This window comes from Natator depressus, chromosome 5, assembly GCF_965152275.1.
Source record: "Natator depressus isolate rNatDep1 chromosome 5, rNatDep2.hap1, whole genome shotgun sequence".
In the NCBI taxonomy this organism is placed as follows: domain Eukaryota; kingdom Metazoa; phylum Chordata; order Testudines; family Cheloniidae; genus Natator; species Natator depressus.
Genome location: NC_134238.1, coordinates 130706300 through 130726758, shown reverse-complemented (window position 1 = coordinate 130726758; position 20459 = coordinate 130706300). Strand labels below are relative to the sequence as shown.

The 20459-nt window shown below is 45.4% G+C and overlaps 1 protein-coding gene across 5 annotated transcripts in view; it reads right to left on the bottom strand.

The window, feature by feature from the left end:
- FKTN (fukutin) overlaps positions 1 to 20459 on the bottom strand; it is a 78442-nt gene that overhangs the window by 12032 nt on the left and 45951 nt on the right. The window contains exon 1 of one of the 5 annotated variants that reach the window (XM_074953670.1): positions 279 to 499. The exons of 2 other annotated variants lie outside the window; for them this stretch is intronic. Coding sequence is in view for 1 of the 3 variants with exons in the window: in XM_074953668.1 (XP_074809769.1) it covers positions 19048 to 19144 (97 nt within the window). In the remaining 2 variants the exon portion in view is untranslated. Of the gene's footprint in view, positions 1 to 278; positions 500 to 18625; positions 19145 to 20459 lie in introns of those variants that run through there. 2 more of the 5 variants (XM_074953668.1, XM_074953667.1) reach the window with 2 other exon arrangements.

Genomic DNA, 20459 nt, shown 5'->3' with positions numbered 1-20459 from the left:
TCTTTTTGGTTGAATTCAGTAACCTGTAAGTAGCAGTTTTCATAGCACTTCAGCTGGTCTGCTATGTTGCTTTTTTATTAGCTTTACAGAGACAGGACACAGGAGAGTCATTATTAATAAAGACCCAGCTGATGGCAAAAGGAATTCAGGAATTCCTTCTTGGAGGATACAGTTTGCTGTGTATACCTGATGGCAAACTTGTGCACACCCAGGAAAGTTGCAATGCAGACATACAAGCCCCCAAATGACTAGCTAAGCAGAATGCCATTGTCACTTACTTTCCCAAACACAGGTGCTTGCTGCTCTTGAAACCTGGTTCAGCCAGTGAACTTCCAGCAGAATAGGATGATTTCCCCTCCTTTCTCTTTGCTCTCACAGACCCTGGACAGAGAGGCTGCTCTCGCTGCAATCAGCCAATTGCTGATGCTGGCTGCCTCATTTATAGAATGCCAGCTCCTTTGTCTGGCGCGTGTCACCACTAGTCCTAGCAATCCAGGGAGCTTGTTTTGCATCTCCCAGGAGATTCTCTCTGTCCTGCCTTTTCTCTCTACCCTACACACCCTCTCCTTTCTCTGCAAGGATGAGCCATGCTGCTTTAGGTGAAACAGCAGCTACCAGCCGTAGAGATTTAAGCAGGGTCTGGCTGCACTTTGGGGAAAGCTGGACAGGGCATTGCTTGGACATAACTTAGCAAGAATTGTATTTTCTTAATTGTTTTAGTACACTCAGTGCTTGTGAAAAGTGCCAAAGTGATGCCGGCAGAGACCAATGTTGTGAAGACCAAAACTATTGCAGAGTTTAAAAAATAGATTAGATAAGTTCCTGGAGGATAGGTCCATCAATGGCTATTAGCCAGGATGGGCAGGGTTGCAACCCCATGCTCTGAGTGTCCCTAACCTCTGACTGCCAGAAGCTGGGAGTGGAACGCAGGGGGTGGATCATTCGATAATTGCCCTGTTCTGTTCTTTCCCTCTGGTGCACCTGGCACTGGCCACTGTCGGAAGACCGGATACTTTGGTCTGACCCAGTATGGCCGTGCTTATGTTCTATAATTCTCTGCTCATTTTAAAATAAATTTTAATTAAAAAACTAATTAACAGATTTACTTATATTCTCAGAAGATTCATTCTGCAGCCAAAGACTGTGAGTTTAGGGAGCATATGCTGGATTCCTCATACATGACAAAGAGATTGACTCTCTGCTCTAAGTTCAAAAGTCAGCCTGAACTACAGACTCACAGCCAACACCTTCCATTACTCACAAGACAGGTACAGCCTGGGGCAACTGAAATCCCAGCTTCCCCACACTGCCCCACCAGTCTGCTTCAGAGAGATCAGCTCTCGGGACGGAGGGCAACGTAACTGTGGTCCAATTGGTCCTTGGCTGCCCTGTTGAAGCTGCCAACAAAAATGCCAGTTAATGTCTATGGATCTTGCACGGTGGACACCTGTTCATTAGCAGCTGGGCAGAGACCACCTACCTCATTCCACACAGAAGGAATGGGTATCTGTTGTTTGTGTGACCGCTACCTTCTCCTGGATAGAATGCCAGAGCTATTCAAATACGTGTGCACAGCATCATGTTGCCCGCTAGAGGTTTCAGCCATCAGGGGATATGAACCTTGTGTCACAGAGTCACCAGGGCAGTGCTCTTGAACTACTCCCTACAAAGCCAGCCAGGACTCTGGGGGAGCCTCCTCTCTCCGAGCAGACTGTCTCCAGGGCAAGAAGCTTACACAGCTTCAACCTTCTTGGGTCTGACCTCGGAGCATTCATCATCCCCTTCCACACCGTGTGCTTCCCACAGCGAGTTTGCCCATGCGGGGCTCCTGGGGAAGCCAGAGGGCCCTGCACCCCAACTCCGCAGTCAGACGTGACTCTCAGCCAGCCGGTAAAACGGAAGGTTTATTAGTCAACAGGAACACAGCGTGCAACAGAAAACAGTGACATTCAGCCAAGTCCATCTTGGGGAGTCCTGGGCCAGGTGGCCTGGACTCCCCCTCTTCCAGTCCCCGCAACCAGACTGCCAGCTTCCAGCAACCCAACCTCAGATACCCCCGTTGCTCCTCCTCCCTCTCTTTGTCTCGCTTCCCAGGCAAAGAGTCACCTGGTTGTCACCTGGTTGCATCGCCCTCCTGGGTCTCAGGTTATGAAGGGCACCGGTCATAGCATATGTGCAGGCAACTGGAGCAGCTTCACCTGCCCCAGAGGTCTCAGTCAAAGTCACTCACCCCTATTCCCACCACTGAGGTACTGGTGCCGCACAGAGGGAAACTGAGGCACACAAAGTATTCACGCAAAACAGTAAAACACACAAAGGCTAAACAGAAAAACTCACATACAACATAAAAAGGGAAAATCCCCACTTCGTCACACCTTGATTCTACCAGAGCTCACAGCCCTTTATCTTTTGCTCAGGCAGCAAAGGCTCTTGTTTTTGAAGCAGAAGGTCAGGAGTTCTACCCTGCTGCCGCATGACTGTGAGGTGAGCAGTGCGTATATCTGCATATGATCGGCCACAGATTATTTATTTGTAAAATATAGGGCCACTGAACAGCCCTCGGATGGTAACAACTTTCAGTCACTACAGACAGTGCTGGATTCAAATTGATTTTGCCCTGCAGCTGAGAAACTGGACAGCACATCACCAATCCTTTGAGCCATGCAGTCTCCCATCTTACCAATATCCAGTTCCTTCCACTTAGGGCTAAGCCATGGAGGACCATCCCCACATCCTCTTCTCAAGTGTCACATTGCAGTGTCACATTGGTCTTCTGACCAAGGAGAGCTAGGTGGGACTCTGTTCGGACCCACTAAAGCTCTCAGATTGGCCAGACACATTGCAGCAGACCAGTACAGGGTACCCTTGCCCAAAATATCCAAGTCTCCTATGCTGCTCTCACATGGCATCCAAGGGGCCAGGAGCAGTGTTCCCTCTAAGCAGTGCGCATGCACACAGATCCTAAACCCCGCACACACAGAGAAACACCGCACGCACAAAAATTGGCACAGAAGCACAACAATTTGCACAGAAGAAATTTTTTGCGCACACGGCCTGTCAAATATCAGAAGGGAACATTGGTCAGGAGCTTGGCCTGGTTTGCAAAATACCATGCTTTATGTTTAAAATAAACAGCACTGGCTTTCAAGAGCAGTAACCTGGATATCTTTCCCAGGTTGGATGGACACGGATCATGGAACTTGCTGATCTCTAAGCACACTGATTAAAGAGGGCAGGGAAGGGAAGGTTGACCACTTTGTGAGGGAGAAAAGACTGAGGGGGAATGAGAGATTGAATTCATGGGGACACTGAAGAATAACCTCCCTTAGACCCAGTTCAGAGAAACATCCCTGTTCAGCACAGCACTTAACTTTAAGCACGTGCTTAAGTCCCATTAAAGTCAATGGGACATGAAGTTAAGCACAAGCTTACATGCTGTCCTGAACTGGGCGCTAGGGAGCCTGCCCTGAATCGAGGTATCGAAGGCTGGAAGGGTTTGCCTTCACCTCTGTCCTTCTGGACTTTACAGAATTTGCTAGTGTTTTATGTCATCAGATTGTGCCCTACACCATTAACAAACCCTCTCTGGAGGGACATTGTTTTCTCGGGGAAGAACAAATCACAGACCCTTGCTGCTGCAGTTCTCTCCCCAAAGAGCTAACGTGGACCTTCAGCCCCTTTGCACAGTAAATTAAAAGCAGCACTACACTCTGAAAGCTGTGTCAACCGCTTCATTTAGCACAAGTGTTATGTTAACTAACAGCCCTATTCCACAGGGGCCTTTGGCCTCACAGAGCCTAATTTCCATGTAATTTACATTGGACAGTCACAGAATGCATCTCCTCTGTGTAACTTCCTCCAAATCATTATTTACCCACAGCATGCAATGAGCCACTCCAGCCAGTTCACAATGGATGGGGAACGGGGGATGCCATTCCAAAACGGGGAGGAGAGAGAAGCTGTTATCCGTGGTTGCTTAGAATCCTCATTGCTCAGGATTTTCAAAACCAGGCCAGACAAACACTGGAAAATGTACTGGCGGGAGTGTGTCTGCCATGGCAGGGTGCGGGCTGCATGGACTAATATTAATTCTTCTTGTTCTATTATTTATCAGCACAAAGCAAAAAATAAACAGTCAGATCCTGCTCCCATTGCAGTCAACAGGGATTTTGCCCTTGACTTCAGTAGGAACAGCCCAGGTGCCGGTTCATCCTTGCCTTAGGGAATTTACCATCTATAACCCCAATCCTGCAAGTGCATAGGGATGGGCGCTCCCCTTCACGTGTGGAGTGTCGCTGATGTCAGTGGGGCTCAGTGCAGGGGCAGGGGTCCACCAACCCTCCTGAGTTCACACAATCAGGGCCATAAAGAGAGGCACAGAAGACAAGATGCACCACAGCAGGAAGGTGGTGTGGTTACTCTCTACTTCTGTTGACTTTGTAGATTAGTGGTTGTGAGACTTGCAGAGGGAGGGAGTCTCTCGGAGGGATTTGTGTGAGGAAAGGTGGTGGGAGGGCCTGGTGCACCAGGGCTAAGAGAGGTTTCAGAGTAACAGCCGTGTTAGTCTGTATTCGCAAAAAGAAAAGGAGGACTTGTGGCACCTTAGAGACTAACCAATTTATTTGAGCACGAGCTTTCGTGAGCTACATCCGATGAAGTGAGCTGTAGCTCACGAAAGCTCATGCTCAAATAAATTGGTTAGTCTCTAAGGTGCCACAAGTACTCCTTTTCTTTTTTCAGGGCTAGGAAGTCATTCCCTGCACAGGGAATAACAGAAAGGAAGGTCCAAAGGCAGGAGCAGAAGGAAAGAGGGAGCAACCATGGCTGATGCAGTTGGCAGAGCAGAGAGGGTGTGGGGCATCAGGCCTTCTCCAGCTGTAACCATGATCCCATGACTGGGCCATCCCACTGCATTCCCCCAACCCCGAAGACAAAGTTTGAAATCAGAAATGAGAAAGTTAAAGCTGCCCAATACATGTGCCCAGCCTCAAACATATAGCCTCTGCACCCTGCCTTAAACATGTGGTCTCTCCCCGCAAGTACCACCACGTACCACTACTCCAGGCCTAGCTTGCAGGTTGGGTGGATGCCACAGAAGGCTACACTGAAGAGAACATTGGCACCTTGAGAAATCCTTGCCCTTGGAGTGGGGTTTGCCTGATGGGGGCATCCGCAGGGAGCTCCGTACATCATGTCTTTTGCTAGGACTCTCCAAGGGCAAAACCTCTCCTTTTCCAAGCACCTAGCAGACCCATGCCTCCGTAACCCAGCCACAAAACAGAGCGTGCAGAAAGCCAGCCAGCCTACCTGCTGTTGTCTTTGAGGCAGGTAGCAAGTCTTCTCCTTCCAGTGTCCTCTGGGGTTGTGACAGGTTCGGTCACAGAGACCCCCTTGAGACTGTCACCTGATGTGGTGAATTTGCCTCCGAGCCCATTTTCCCTGCCAGCCTGAGACTCCAGAACCCTGCCTTGTTGAGCCAGACATGCTAGCCTGCTGCAATACAGACCCAGGTCTGGTCCACACCCCCAAAAGCTACAGACTTTAACCAAGAACTGCTCAGCAGGTCACAAGGTGGGAATCCTTTGTCTCTCTCTGGGTTCCCACCCCTCCTTCTAAATGGAAAAGCACCAGGTGAAAGGTGGATTTCAGTACCAGGTGACATGTTCACATGTCCTGGGAGACCCCTAGTCTCCAATCCTCCAGGACTGGCCTGCAGGTATGCAGCGGAGGCTTGCAGGTAAACAGAGCCATCTACAGTCAATTGTCCTAGTCAATGGGAGCCATCAAGAGTCCAAACCACCATTAATGGCCCACACTTTGCATAATTACAATAGGACCTCAGAGTTATGCTACACATTTCTAGTTTCAGATACAAGAGTGATACATTTATACAAATAGGATGACCACACTCAGTAGATTATAAGCTTTATAATGATACCTTACAAGAGACCTTTTGCACAAAGCATATCCCAGTTACATCATATTCACACTTATAAACATATTTCCATAAAACATATGGAGTGCAGCGTCACAGGGGTATCTCCCACCTCCCTAGGAAGCCCCACAATCTCTGTCTTCATGCCCCTCCCTGCTGGACAGTGGAAAGAACATTTAGTCAGGAGACACCCAGGCTGGGGTCTTGACTGAGAGGCTGTAGTGGCCACCATGGAGCAGCTCCCTGTCCTGCGATGTTTCAGAGTAGCAGCCGTGTTAGTCTGTATCCGCAAAAAGAACAGGAGGACTTGTGGCACCTTAGAGACTAACCCATTTATTTGACAGGTTTCAGAGTAACAGCCGTGTTAGTCTGTATTCGCAAAAAGAAAAGGAGTACTTGTGGCACTTAGAGACTAACCCATTTATTTGAGCATCCGATGAAGTGAGCTGTAGCTCACGAAAGCTTATGCTCAAATAAATGGGTTAGTCTCTAAGGTGCCACAAGTCCTCCTGTTCTTTGTCCTGGGAGAAGAATTCTGTCTCCAACTCGCAAAGGAACCCCCTCCCTATGTGCCAATGTCACTTTTACCCGAGGGGAGGATTTACCTTGGGTGCCCATCCGCAGTTCGTCTCTTCTCCCTGTGTTAAATACGCTGAGCAAGATCCCCAGCTGGCCACGGCCTTCAGTGGAGTTACCCCCACTGAGGAACTGGCTCTCCCACTGTACCTAATGGGTGGCAGAAACGTGGTCTCTCATGGTACTAAAAGAGAAATCTCCCCCCTTGATCAGATCCTGAAACACACCATACTCCAAACCCTTGCCCATAGTTTAGAATTAGGTGTTGCTCTATAAGGAACAACCACCTTTGTTTGGAATTCTGACAGAATTCTAAAACACGCCTGTCAGTCCTACTGGGTGAAGTCATTTTGATTTAACATTTCTATTGTGGTAGCAGCTAGAGGCCGGAACCAGTTCAGGGCTCCATTGTGCTAGGTGCTGTACAAACACATAGCAAAACGATATACACATATTCAGTGCCTTTTTGTGATGCAGTCTGTCTCCAGCTGTCACTTTGCACATTACAGCCCAGTAACTGTAATTCAGTCTTCTCAATTAGAAAAATTTTGGGAGGAAACTCAAAACACAACAGGGGCATTTCTATTTGCCCAACTCTTGTAACCGCATCAAAAAAAGATATCAAGTTAGTTTGATAGGATCTATTTTTCATCAGCCCATGTTGATTGGCATTAATTACATTACTCTTTTAATTCTTTATTAATCGAGTCCTGTATCAGCCATTCCATTATCTTGCCCAGGGTTCAATGTCAAACTGACAGGCCTATAATTACCCAAGTCATCTCGTTTTACCCTTTTAAAATATTGGCACAACATTCGTTTTCTTCCAGTCTTCTTAAACTTCCTCATTGTTTCTTAATTTTGAAAATCAACATTAACGGTCCAGTGAGTTCCTTAGCCAGCTCTTTTTAAAATTCGTAGATGCAAATTATCTGGACCCACTGTTTTAAAGATGTCTAATTTTGAAACTGCTTTTTAACATCTTCCCGAGATACTAGTTGAACAGAAAGTACTATAATATGTTATGATTACATCATCTGTTTTGTCCCCAAATACAGAACAGAAACGTTTGTTGAACACTTCTGCCGTTTCTGCATTATTACTGATAATTCTACCATTTCCATCTGGTGATGGACCAATACCATTGTTAGGATTCTTTTTGTTCCTGTTATACTTTCAAAACTCCTCCTTATTGTCCTTAACTCTGTTGGTGAGAGTGTTCTCCTTGTGTTCCTTTGCTTCTCTAATAAATTTTCGACAATTCATAGCTTCTTGATTTAGACTTCAATGGGGTTCAGAATTTCACCCGCTATTATCCATGATTATTTGCATAACATGGGTAGCTCTCTCACTAATTAATGCAAAGAGGTATAGAGTCACAAAAAAGGTTAATGTGATAGCACTGGGTCATTACATTTTACACCTACTTTAAGGCACTTTCACACTGCCAGATTGCTTTTAAGGTTAGTGTAAATAAGTGTCTGTGCTCACTGTCTTTATTAAGCTTTCTATTGCACTCACTGTGCTTGGCACTAATAATCCCAACTGGACTTGCTCAGTTTCTTCTTCATTTACTTCTCCTTGCTGCTGATATCAGCACTGGAGCAGAGCAGAATTCCCTGAATAACTTACTGATAAGCAGTCTGCAAAGTCTTATTAGAGTCCCTTCTGTGGAATGACTGACTATTCTCAGAAAGGACACCTTCGCTGTGCATTTAACCACATGGTTAATAAAGAAAGCAAATTAATTCCTACAGACCCAAAGTGCCCTCTTTCACGTCCTAGGAGTTCTCAATGGATCTGTGTTATTGACGTTATAATCCACGATGTACCTTTAACTCTTCAAATTGTCATGAGTTATCTGCAGAATTTTATTTTTTTTAACTAAAAAACAAACAAAACAAAAAACAACAACAGGCCCTTTGGTGCTTCCTCAACATCCTCAGAACAATCTTTGTCCATTTTAAACTATCCTAGTTTCTGACCTTTATGTTTCCTCCCATTTGTAATGGTCAGAATCAGTATGTTAATTGTGTGTCCCCCACTTATGAAATGTCAGTGGGGCCCAGAATATTTTTGTAACTAGCCATCCTGACTATGGAATTCTGTATGTTATTTGTACTATGGTAGCATGTAATGGCCCCAACTGAGTTCAGGGCTGAATTGTGCTAGGCGCTGTACATCTACATAGTAAGAGACAGTCCCTACCCTGAGAAACTTATTGTCTAAGTAGATGAGATAGACAAAGGGTGGGAGGAAAGAAGACTGACTATCCCATTTCACAGATGGGGAACTGAGGCACAAAGATTTGCCCTATGGTCTCATAGGAGGTTGTTGCAGAACCAAGAACTGAATACAGAACTCCTGTGCCCCGGTCCAGTGCCGTATCCACTTTGACCAACTTTCCTGTTTCCACTTGTGATGTTCGGTCTTGTCCTATTATTTGAGGTAAAGCTCTGGCAAGATGTTCATCATTTTCACTGTTCTAAAGCTCTGATAGATACATTATGGTCAGCTGTTCAGCATGTTAAGATACTGCTGCTAAGGGCGACAGGTAGATCCAGATGCAACAACAGCTCGTATTTTATTCTTAATCATTATACAGTGGCATAAGTGTACATGTGGTCCGTAGAGCGGAAGATAAGAGGATGGACATAGACACTTCAAAGAAGGCAAGCCCATACATGTGACATTTGGGTGTGGATGTCATCACATGAATTAGATTCCTTGTGTTCATTTGCCATGTCAGCATTTAAATCACATGCTCTGAAACTGCCAAGGGGAATAACCAGGCATCTGAAAGAAAGCAAATCTGTTCTTGGCTTATGCTACTGCGTACTATTCACGTTGTAGCATAAAGGCATCATTTGGCTACCACCACAGTCAGTGACACAACTCCTGTTGACTTCAGTGAGAGCAGAAGCATGTGTACAGGAGCGCACACAGACATAACACATGGATCAGAAATGAGAAAATGACGGCTATGTCTGTCTATGTCTCCTGCTAGGCCAAATCTTGAGTCCCTTCTTACTCAGGGAAAGCTCTTGTTGAAAGTGATGGGATTCTCTTGAAGCCAATGAGAGGTTTGCCTGTGTATGGACTGAGTGAAAACTGAGCTTAGGCTTCAGAAAATGGCCCCCGGCTTAAAGTACTTTCCCCCTCTTTGGATCCCACATTTGGACCTGAGGACAGAAATGCACATGGAAGTGACTGATGGAGGAGCAATAGTATGCATTCTTGTGTATGTGTGTGTTTTATCACCATACTACAGATGGAAACAATAAGAAACAATTATACACATCTGTTCGAAAGCTTGTCTCTTTCACCAACAGAAGTTGGTCCAATAAAAGTTATTACCTCACCCACTTTGTGTCTCTTAAAAAAAATGTTAATCCGTAGAGCTTGAATACAGTTAGTTAGAGAGGCTCCTTGAGGTTCCGATACGAGCTGCACTGTAATATTAAACTTCTGTCATCTGAAGGTGTTTGTAACCTTTTGAATGTCTTATTACTGGTAACAAAACACTCCCAATGGGGGGAGGGGCAATACTTGGCTTTGTAGGCATACTTTCAACTTAATTCCAGAAGCCAAATGCTTCCCTTTTAATGCTGAAACTCACTGATTGACTAGACGGAAATGTTTTGCTGGGGAAGAAACTGGGGACTTGATGTTTCTTTTACACTAGTCTTGGGAGAGGAGGAGAAAAAACAAGAAGCTAATCTGCACTTTATCACAAAGTATCTAGACATGAAAGGACTTCTTGAAAGCAAGGAAGAATAAAGGGAAAATAAATTAAATGCATCAGAATAACACCTTGTCCTAAAACCAGAGTTTTGCATCCATTTTTGTCAGAAGATGGCTATCTCACAAAGCTTGTGCGAGCAAGCGCAATTCCCAACCAGTCCACACCATATATAAACTCCTGGCTGGGGTTTGGCTTTCTGAGCAAAGAAATTGACACTGGGTTGACATAGTTTAATGAAGGCCTATGACCCCCAGCTTCCTCCTTCAGGACTGCTCAGCCCACACCCTCAATCCAAGAAAGAGAGAGAGCAAGCCCACTCCCGCTTTCCATATACCCCAATGGGGTAATGAATCATTTGCTTCCAAGAGTCAGCAGAGCCAATTTACTCCAATGTACAGAACACAGTTCAGTCGTCAGCCTCAAGTTTGTGTGCAATGTGACTGAAGGAAAAGGAACTTAACAGGGAAAAATAATCACCTGCAATGGAAGGCTTGTTGAAAAAATCCGCAGCCACCTTTCATATCAGTTATGACCCTGAGAAGCACCTGCCTAAGGAAAGTGAGAGTGGTCCATTAACACAGAGGACGGGGTACCAGGAGACCTGGATTCTATTTCCAGTTCTACCATTGTGTGAACATGGACAAGTCACTTAACCTTCATGTGCCTGTTTTACTCCTCTGTAAAATAAGGGTAATGACGCTTCCCCAACTTTTTAACATGCTTGGAGTACGACTAGCGACGAGAATACTGTTATGGGTGGGAGTCAGCATGTGGCACTGATAGAGTCTTACGGGTTCTTTTCCTCGGTGCTTGAGCAAGGTGCAGGATTTGAAGCCATGCTGTCCTGGCATTTGTTTTTGTAGCACAGGTTCTTTCAGGAAAGTCGTTGCAAACAGCAAGGGAATTTGCTCTGTATCTCAGGCGTTGGTGCACATGAATCCCTGCTATTTGCTGCCTGGGTAAACACAACAGTTTAGTCTCCGGAGGGTTGTAATAATTTAGTCTTATCCAAATTACTGGGCTTAATACACGGGTAGCTGGGTGGAGTTTAGCCCCTGTGGTATGCAGGAGGTCAGACTCGATCATCTGGTGGTGTCTTCTGGCATTAAACTCTATGACTAATCCCTTTAACTAGAGTCTATCCTTGGTGCAGATTTGCTTCCTGGGAACGGTGCATGGGTGTTTGGCTGAGATTCCTGAAAGAAGGGTTGAATGTGGGCTGTTTGTGACCACTTCTGTTCAAGGACTGGCATATGTGCCCACATAAAAATAATGCGTATTTATTATATTAATAAAATACACAGACTGTGCCATGGATTTCTCCTCCAATGGGAAACTGACTTCCAAGACCCTGGAATCTGCTGCCATTTGGCAGAGGGATGACGACACATGGGCACTTATATACTGCTTTTATTACAACCTGGAGCGGTTAGGAGAACCCATACTTTAGTACCAAGGACCTCCCCCTATATGAAAATCATGTCCAAGAAATCCAAAGAGGTTTCTCTACTCAGTAAAATTTCATGTATTGTTCTGCAGGGAGATACTAACTCTTCTGGTCAGACACCAGAGGATTCTAGCTTTTCTTACTCACAATGCAGAGTTTTCTTATTTCACTTCTAAAGATTTACCATAAACTTTTTTTTCTTACTCACATACTTCTAGGGATTAATGTTACAGTGAGGATGGGGAGATGTTGCTGTTATTCTAAACCTCTATGTTTATAAATATATATGGGTCAGACCCTCTGCTGGTGTAAATTGATATAGCTTCATGGACTACAATGAAGCTGCACCAAATTACACCATTTTAGGATCTGGGCTAGATATATTTTTAATTTACCCACCACTACTGCCCTCAAATAAAGCTTATCTTGCTGCTACCATTAAATGAGAACACTACTGTTTATTCTACAAAAAGCCATTTTAGTGTCTACTTCAAACCAGCCCTGCAAAAGTCTACTCAGCCATCGATGGGATGAATACAGGTTTTGAACAGAATGTTTCATTAGTAATGTATCATTAGTTTCATTTTGGCCATTATGGGAAGGGTAGGCAAGTCCTGGCTGGTGCATTCTCATAATGACTTTGGAAGGCTATCTGAATGCTTTGAATATTGCAGGCGAGTATATGCTCCTCTCTCCAAAATGCTGATTTGAATCTGCTCTGAAGAGCAGGCTTCCCAGACTTTCATGCAGCCACATTTTGTTTGAACAGATTTTGGGAGGGGAGTTTTTACTATCATTTGTATCACCATGATAATGCCTACAAGTTCTAGTCATGGACCAGAACTCCATTGTGCAGTGCGCTGCACAAACATAGGACAAAAAAATCCAGAATCAAACAGCAAATTCTGAATATCGCATACTCAAAGGCATAATTCCACTAGTTCACGAACAAACCTTGGGGCCCAAATATTTTTGTTACCGACACCACCCAAGAGATAAGCGCCACGCTTCATTTATAGGTTAACAGAAAGAAAGGACAAATTCTGCTAACACATATTGACTACAGTAACTCCTCGCTTAACGTTGTAGTTATGTTCCTGAAAAATGCTACTTTAAGCTAAACGATTTTAAGCAAATCCAATTTCCCCATAAGAATTAATGTAAATGTGGGGGTTAGGTTCCAGGGAAATTTTTTTCGCCAGACAAAAGACGTTATATACATATACAGTACAAGTTTTAAATAATTTTTAACAAACTATTTAATACTGTACTCAACAATGATGATTGTGAAGCTTGGTTGAGGAGGGGCGTAGTGGGGTTGGGGTGTGGGGGCTTGCCCCACTCTGCCCGTCCAGTGCTCCTACCAGGGAGGTGGGTCGGGGGCTTGCCTGCTCCCCAGCTGGAATGCGGGTGGGCAGAGTGGGATAAGCCCCAGCGCCCCGACCCCACTCTCTGGCAGGAGTCCTGGGCGGGCGGGCGGAGCAGAGTGAGCCAAACAACCTTATAAAGGAACTTTGCGTGACTTTGAACGAGTACGTTCTCTAATAAATCAGTAACCTAATAATGAAACAATGTTAACCGGGACGACTTTAAGTGAGGAGTTATTGTAGCTGAACTAGCTCTACTGGAAAACCTCACTGCTGGTACGTTGCATCTGCCGTAGGAAAGACAACCTCTGTCTTTGTTATGAACAAAACTATCTGCTTTAACCAAAGAAGGTTACACAGAACATGTCAGCCCAGCTTTCTGGGCAGCTCTAAATGGTGACACACAGAACAACGAACTTCTGCTTCTGGATGAAGCCTGACCATTCCCATCTGCCTCAGCTTCCCATTCTGATAGTTCAAAAGGACAGTCACCTGTGTAGAAACATAACACTTTCGTTCCTTGGAACACAAATGAGGAACACTCCTTGAACCAAGTTTCCAGTACTTGCCTCCAAAAGTACAGATTCTGAAATTTGAAAATTACGCTGTTTGTGATGCCAACCCCCCAAAAGGCCATATGCATGCACAGAGTGGCTAATCCTGGTGCAATTAGCTCTTTGGTGCATGCAAATGAGTTTTTGGAGTAAAAATGTCAGTTCTAATAGCATGGCACAGACAGACTCTGATGACATAACGCATACAGATTTTGCATATGTACTTTAAATGGCCATTTTTGATCATTTGGCCCCTTGTTGTCTTGCTTAATCATCTTGAAACTGAAGAACGAAAGTTTGGTCATTGGTCCTCAAACCATAACCCTATTGTGAGTGGCAGAACCTTTCAGATATGGCCACTAGAGGCTTGAACCTTGAATGAGTCTTTAAAAAAAAAGGAGGGATGGAAAATCAAACATCCCCTCCTTCGCTTGAGCTTAGAGTGTGTCTGAGCTCGTTATGCTGAAGTAGAGTCCCTGAGCCAAGCACAAAGCCACATGGATGTCAAGTAACTGCCTCCTCGACCTGTTCCTCAGACAAGTGCTGATACACGGACAGTGCACAAACCTGGCCTTTGATTCACTGCCTTCTTAATGCTTTGCCAGCCAGGAATGCTTTGCCACACAGAAACAAAGCATGACTCTACTGCTCCCTTAAAGCTAGCCCATCCCTAAATGGACTGGGTGTCACCACGCTTTTAGCATAGCTGCCTGCCTTTTTGCAGTTCAAATTTTCCTTTTAGAGCAGCTATTTTGTTTTGCAGCTTGGAGAGTGAGGGATGAGAGTTGGGGGGTGTTGAAGTAGGAATTTACATAATCTGATTAAAAGGGGATTATCCAATGGCTGCTAAACAGCCTTAGTGTGCTTGAGCTAAAAACCTTACTATTCATTGCTCTCACCACCCCGCAGAGAGATTGCACCTGCAGCACTGGCTAGCTCTCTACTGGGATCTTCAAGGTGGGGAGGAAGGGGATTTTAGAGACATGCTGCTTCATGTGTACATAGCCTTTAATTGAACTGTCTGGATTAGTTTTAAGGAAGCTAAAGTGAAAGCGGGGCCAGTTAGCGTTATCAGGAAGGGTCATCAGTTTCTGAAAAGGGCCAACTTGCATCGCTCCTCGTTGGTTTCCATTTGGGTGATTTATAATGTTAGATTAGCCAACAAGAGTTGCCTGGAAGATAATTCAGACCGAGATGCCCAGCATGTGCAAGAACTAGTGTCCACCAGTCTTACCCAAGTTTGTAAGTGGCCAGTGCTAAAGAGGGCAGAGTAAACCATGCAGTAGCCATCTCAACCCTGAACCCAACTGGCCAGTGGCAGAAGATCTGTACATCAAATTAGCAAAAGCATCCTTGGGTGGGGGCCATGCCAGCTTACTCCACAGAGAAGGGGCAGAGAAGAATATCAGTGGGGGGCAGTGGTATATGGCCCCAGATCCACTCCACCCGTCACTGTAAACATGCTTCTGCAGCTGTGAAGTTCCTTCACTCCTGGCTCTATGGCACACAGCCTTGGGAACAGCCTGCATCTTGTTCAACCTAGCCATGAAGGGAGATAACGAAACAACATGGACTAAAATGCCAGCAACACGCAGATGAAGCTTCCCACTCTATCGCACAGTCACCTCATACAGAAACAGCACCAGGCCACAGCTATTCAGGCAGGCTTTGCTGAGATCAGCAATGGGCTGAAGGGGAAACTAGGAAGGCCTGAGGCAATGCAAGTGGGTAGAAGGAAACACTTTGAATAACCCACCACCGATATATCGTCACCATCCAATGAGAGTGTGTGCCCTCACTTTGCTGTCTTCAGCCACTCTACATCCAAAACTGGGTCATAGTCAAGATTTTGGTCCCCATCTTCAAAGCCATCCATGGGATTTTCTGCTGTTTGCTAGAGGATTACTTTACAATCTTGCATGATCATAACCTCCCATAACAGCTGTGATCCACCGAAACAATGCAACTCTCAACCTTCAGAGTGCACAGTAGTTAGAGCACTTTCAGTGACTTGGCCAATGAATCCGGAACTTGCTCCCAGAGAAGATTGTGAGCCTCTCAGCAAAACAGAAATTTGACTTTGAAAAGGGAACAAAAAGATGAAAACCCTACACTGCACCTACAATCTCCCGCCAATGCCCAAGAGGAAAAGAATAAACTGCATATGTCACATATGAGTCACATCGCTTAATGAACTACTGGAAGATGCAAGTGATATGAGCGGTATAAAAACCTATACCGTACAGGATAGCACACATGGCACAGGATGATAAATGCTAAAGCAAAATCACAGGACAGTAGGGAAAAGAAAAACAATGACACTATATCGATGAGTGATGCTATAGACAGGGATGCTACAAGGACAAAAATATTCTTAATTTAATGGAAAAATAGTTTGCACTGAACATCATCATCTCATCACTATTCTTTGGAGGGTGGTGCAGGCGGGCTGTGCCCAAAGCTTCCTGTCTTTCTGCATGAGTCTTCCCTGCCGTTCATATGTCCTCCATTGTTGCAAGGTGCTTCCTCCTGAACAGGCAACTAATAAAGGTCTAAAAACATGCTACAGCCTCGAAAACGGCGTATTCCACATCTGCACAGAGGCAGTCCATGATACAATTTCATAACTTCATGACATTAGCCAGAATTCCTAAGGTGTCCATAGACAGATTCCCCAAATCGTCACAAGCACTTATATAAAAATTACTGGGAAGAGCATATCTAAATCTAGCTGCATAGAGTGATCACAGTCTAGCAGAATATCTCATGCCAGTGGAATACGCAGAGCTAGGACAGGCTTTGAACAACTACATGAATCAATGACCAGAGAAATGAGGCAGAAATTGGGAGTTCTACAAAGCACATTACACATCCAGAGAACTGGGTAACCAGTGTCAGAGGACAGACACACATGGAGAGAAACTGTTTTTACTCCAACATTCGAAAAAACTAGGCAGTACAAGAGATTCCCACAGGTGATGTTGAACAATTAAAGGATTTTCACTGAAAAGAGAGGAGGAAAAACTCTGCATAACCCGGGAGAAAGGAGAGAAATGGTGCCATATTGTGTAGCAACTTCCCACCAAATCAGAAACTGACAAAGGACATGGGTAAAATCCCAAATCCACTTCGAAGCTTTACACCAGGCAGATTGTAATTAATCTGGCTGCCTTGTCACTAACTTTTTAAAAAACACGTTGGCAACATCTGTGTAGCTTGGTGTGTCGGGCCCCTGTATTAAAAAGATAAAAGGTTAAATCTTTCTTACCCAGGGCCTGGGCCATAGCCCAATGCAGTCAATAAGAGTCTTTCCATTGACCTCCAATGGGCTTTGTATTAGGCTCTAAATAGAAGGTAATCACAGGTGAACACCTGACCCTGCTGAAGTGACTGGAGCTCTACTATTGACCTCAATAGAGCCCGAATTTAATCCCACGCATCTGTCCTCGCTGCAGAGCTGATGTTGAGGGACTGAGGCAGACTCCAGGGCTAGGGAGGGTTCTTTTAATCAATAGTTTAAAGGCAGAGTGCTTTGGGGAGGCTGCTCTCTGGACCAGGGAAGATACCAGGCAGTGTGTGCTGGCCTCTCCCAGCAACCAGGAGAAAAATCTGGATTGCAGAACAGCATATCATTAAGAAAGGCTCTGGCTAAAGCGGGAATGAACTGGACATCTTTCCCTTGCTTTGAGTACACTTTGTCAACCCTGGCAGCCCCGAGAGACCATGAACCATCCTGGCAAACAGAAGCTGGATTCCCCAGAAGAAAAGGACTTTTTTTTGTTCAATCCAACATAAAAGATTCCCCTTTATAATCACCCGGGACTAATTTGTGAGCCTTTACTTACAGGGCCACACACCCAACTAGGTCCTGACATGCTGGTGCCCCCGGACCACATTCACCCACCACGGCTGTCTGCCTTGGGGTATCAGAAGGCTGGGCTGCAAGCAACCATCCACAATCGTCACCCAAACAAATGTTAAGTGTGATTTATTTTTTCTCCTCCATGGCTCTCAATATTTTAATACCAGTAAGTGTGAATAAGGCATGATGCAGAATGATCCGTGAAATGGACGGAGCGTCAACAGAAGGACGATGTTCTGCCTGTTTTATTTTTCTCCAATTCGTGTAACAGGGAGGGGAGCTTTCCTTCTTTTTTAGGGCAAAATGAAAAACAACAAGGGGGTGGGAAACTGCCGTTAGCATCTTTTTCTAGATCGGATCTCTGGGCCAGATCCCCCACTGCTGTAAGTCAGCTTCAGTGGAGCTACGGCCACTTACACCAGCTGGCTCTCTAACTTTGAGCACTCTGCTACAGAAACCCATGGGTCCAATCTTATCCTGATTGACGAGTTCAAACCTAAACCCCACACAGTCACCAGGGGAAATTCTCTGGCCTGTGCCGTGCAGGGGGACAGACAAGAGGATCATAATGGTCCCTCTTCAGGATTCACAATCTAGGACTCTAATACACCTTGTAAATGCCCAGATACCACACGGGGGGTAGGGATGGGGGGTATCAGACAAATGCTCATAAAGACAAAAAGTCACCCCTAACCTTTGGTATAACTCAGATTCAAATCCAAATGTAGCAGCTGGTCCGGATCTCTAGAAGAAGCTACATGAAATCCCTGGATCCAAACACTCTTGAACTTCAGGAGAGTTCAGCTCTGTATCCATGTTAAGTGGCTTAAGCCCAGCTCTGCTATTGACATAGTTCTCCTTATCACCCTCGCCACTTTGACTTTGTCCGGATATCTTCAGAAGGAGGGCCAGGCTGTGATACCCTAACACAAAATAATACCTGACTCCAGGGATAGTTCCACTGGAATTCATGGGACCATTCTATTATTATCATTTATTTTATTAGTGTCTTGAGACCCCATTGTGTAAGGCACGTACATAAACATAAAGAATGACCCCTCTCCCAAAGAGCTTAAAAACTGAATAGACAACACACAGAAATGGGAAACAGAGGCATTAAGAGGTGAAGTAACTTGCCAAGGTCATACATCAGGAAAGTGAAAGAGGGAGGAATAGAACCCAGACATTCTGAGTCCCAGGCCAGGTCTCTCTCCACTTGACCACACTGCTGCCCATGGAATGAGGTGCTAGAAGCCCTAAGTGTCTGGCTTCTCATGATGTCCCTGGGACAAAGAACATTTTCACTGAGAACAATCATGCTGCTAAATGGACACACAGCAGCATCTGTTGTCTCCATCCCATATTCCCGCAGGCAGACCCTTTCAGATGTTACCGTGAACTTTGCAGTGGGTTAATAAAACTTCCTTTCATTCACCGGTTTCAGAGTAGCAGCCGTGTTAGTTTGTATTCGCAAAAAGAAAAGGAGTACTAGTGGCACCTTAGAGACTAACCAATAATTTGAGCATAAGCTTTCTTGAGCTACAGCTCACTTCATCGGATTTCATTCACCATCACTCTTTCTCCACGACTCTGTGCCCGGGGAGCTTTCAGATCTCTTTATCTGCCATCCATTCCCCAGGTACACAAAGTTGACTTCCCTAGAAAAACAAAATGGGCGAGAAAGGAAAGAAAAGCTTCACTTGAGCAGCAGGTACATTTCTCACCATAAATCTCAACCCCCTTCTCCCCCCCCCCCATCCCCCCAGTCCTGCAAACAACTGTGGCTGCTTGGTCCAGCACCCAGCAGAGCTATGGAGCAATTGCCATGCCAAGGAAACACATTTAACCTCAGGGCTATTGTGGACAGTGTCCGATAGACATAAGTGACTAGAATGGTGGTGTGTGGTGTAGCAAGTGGGTGGGGGGAAACGGATGATGTTCCTGTAACTAACCTGATGTGTCGCTTGTTTCTTTTATCGAAAAGGACACCCCGTAGAGAGCACCCTCCCGTCTCTCCCGCTCCATTTGTTTGCGCTGCTGAACAACTGCTCAGCAATCGAGGACAGTTCAGTTCTGAAGGCCTTATGTTATTTATGAGGTTGGAAATCAGAGACATTTGGTTCATCGCCAGTAAATGGCACTGACTGGAAGGCAGGAGGGGAGGGCTTGTGCTTGGCTCTCCATTCCCTATTCATTGTGAAAAGGGGATCACTCCAGCTAACTGGCCCGTGGAGATAAGGATTTCAGACAATCTGCATTAGCCTGATAAGGACTGTTCGCATTGCAGAAAGATTATTTGTTAAGAACCTCAGTAAAATAAAATACAGTCAAAGAGCTTATCACAACTCATTTCCCACTCACCAAGCATGCCCACCCCCACCAATTTTTCTATACATAAAGACCCCTGCTTGTGTCCCAACTATCCAGGGAGGGTAAACAGATTGGGAGCCTCGTGCCCGGGGGAGAATATCCTGGAATCACCCAGTCTCTCTTGTTCGCTCTCATTGTTTGAATTATTGCTAGGATTCAGATTATCTGGAAGGGTAGAAACATGTTGTTCTTGCTTAAAAATACAGCTGATATAAGTCACTATGAAGTCACCAGTACTGCACCAGTTTGCACCAGCAGAGGGTCTGGCCCATAGTGGGCTGTTTCTCTCTCTCATTTTACTGCTCCCCCTCCAAATAGTAAATCCCATCTTTAACATACAGACCCCAGGGATTTCTGAGCCCCTTGCAGCCCTTCCCTTCCCCCCTCACACAAAGCCAAGCAGGTGTTTGCAAGAGGCTGTGTTGTGACTCCTGCTTAGGGAAAAACCCAGGGGTTTTGCTATAACCTCCCTCCCCCAACTTTGGAAATCGTCTAAAGGAAACCCCCATGCTCATAGCTTTGCCCCCACCCCCTATCCCCTCCCACACACACACTCTCCCAGCCAGGAATAGGAGAGGTCTTCCTGCCTCCTGTTTTCTTTAT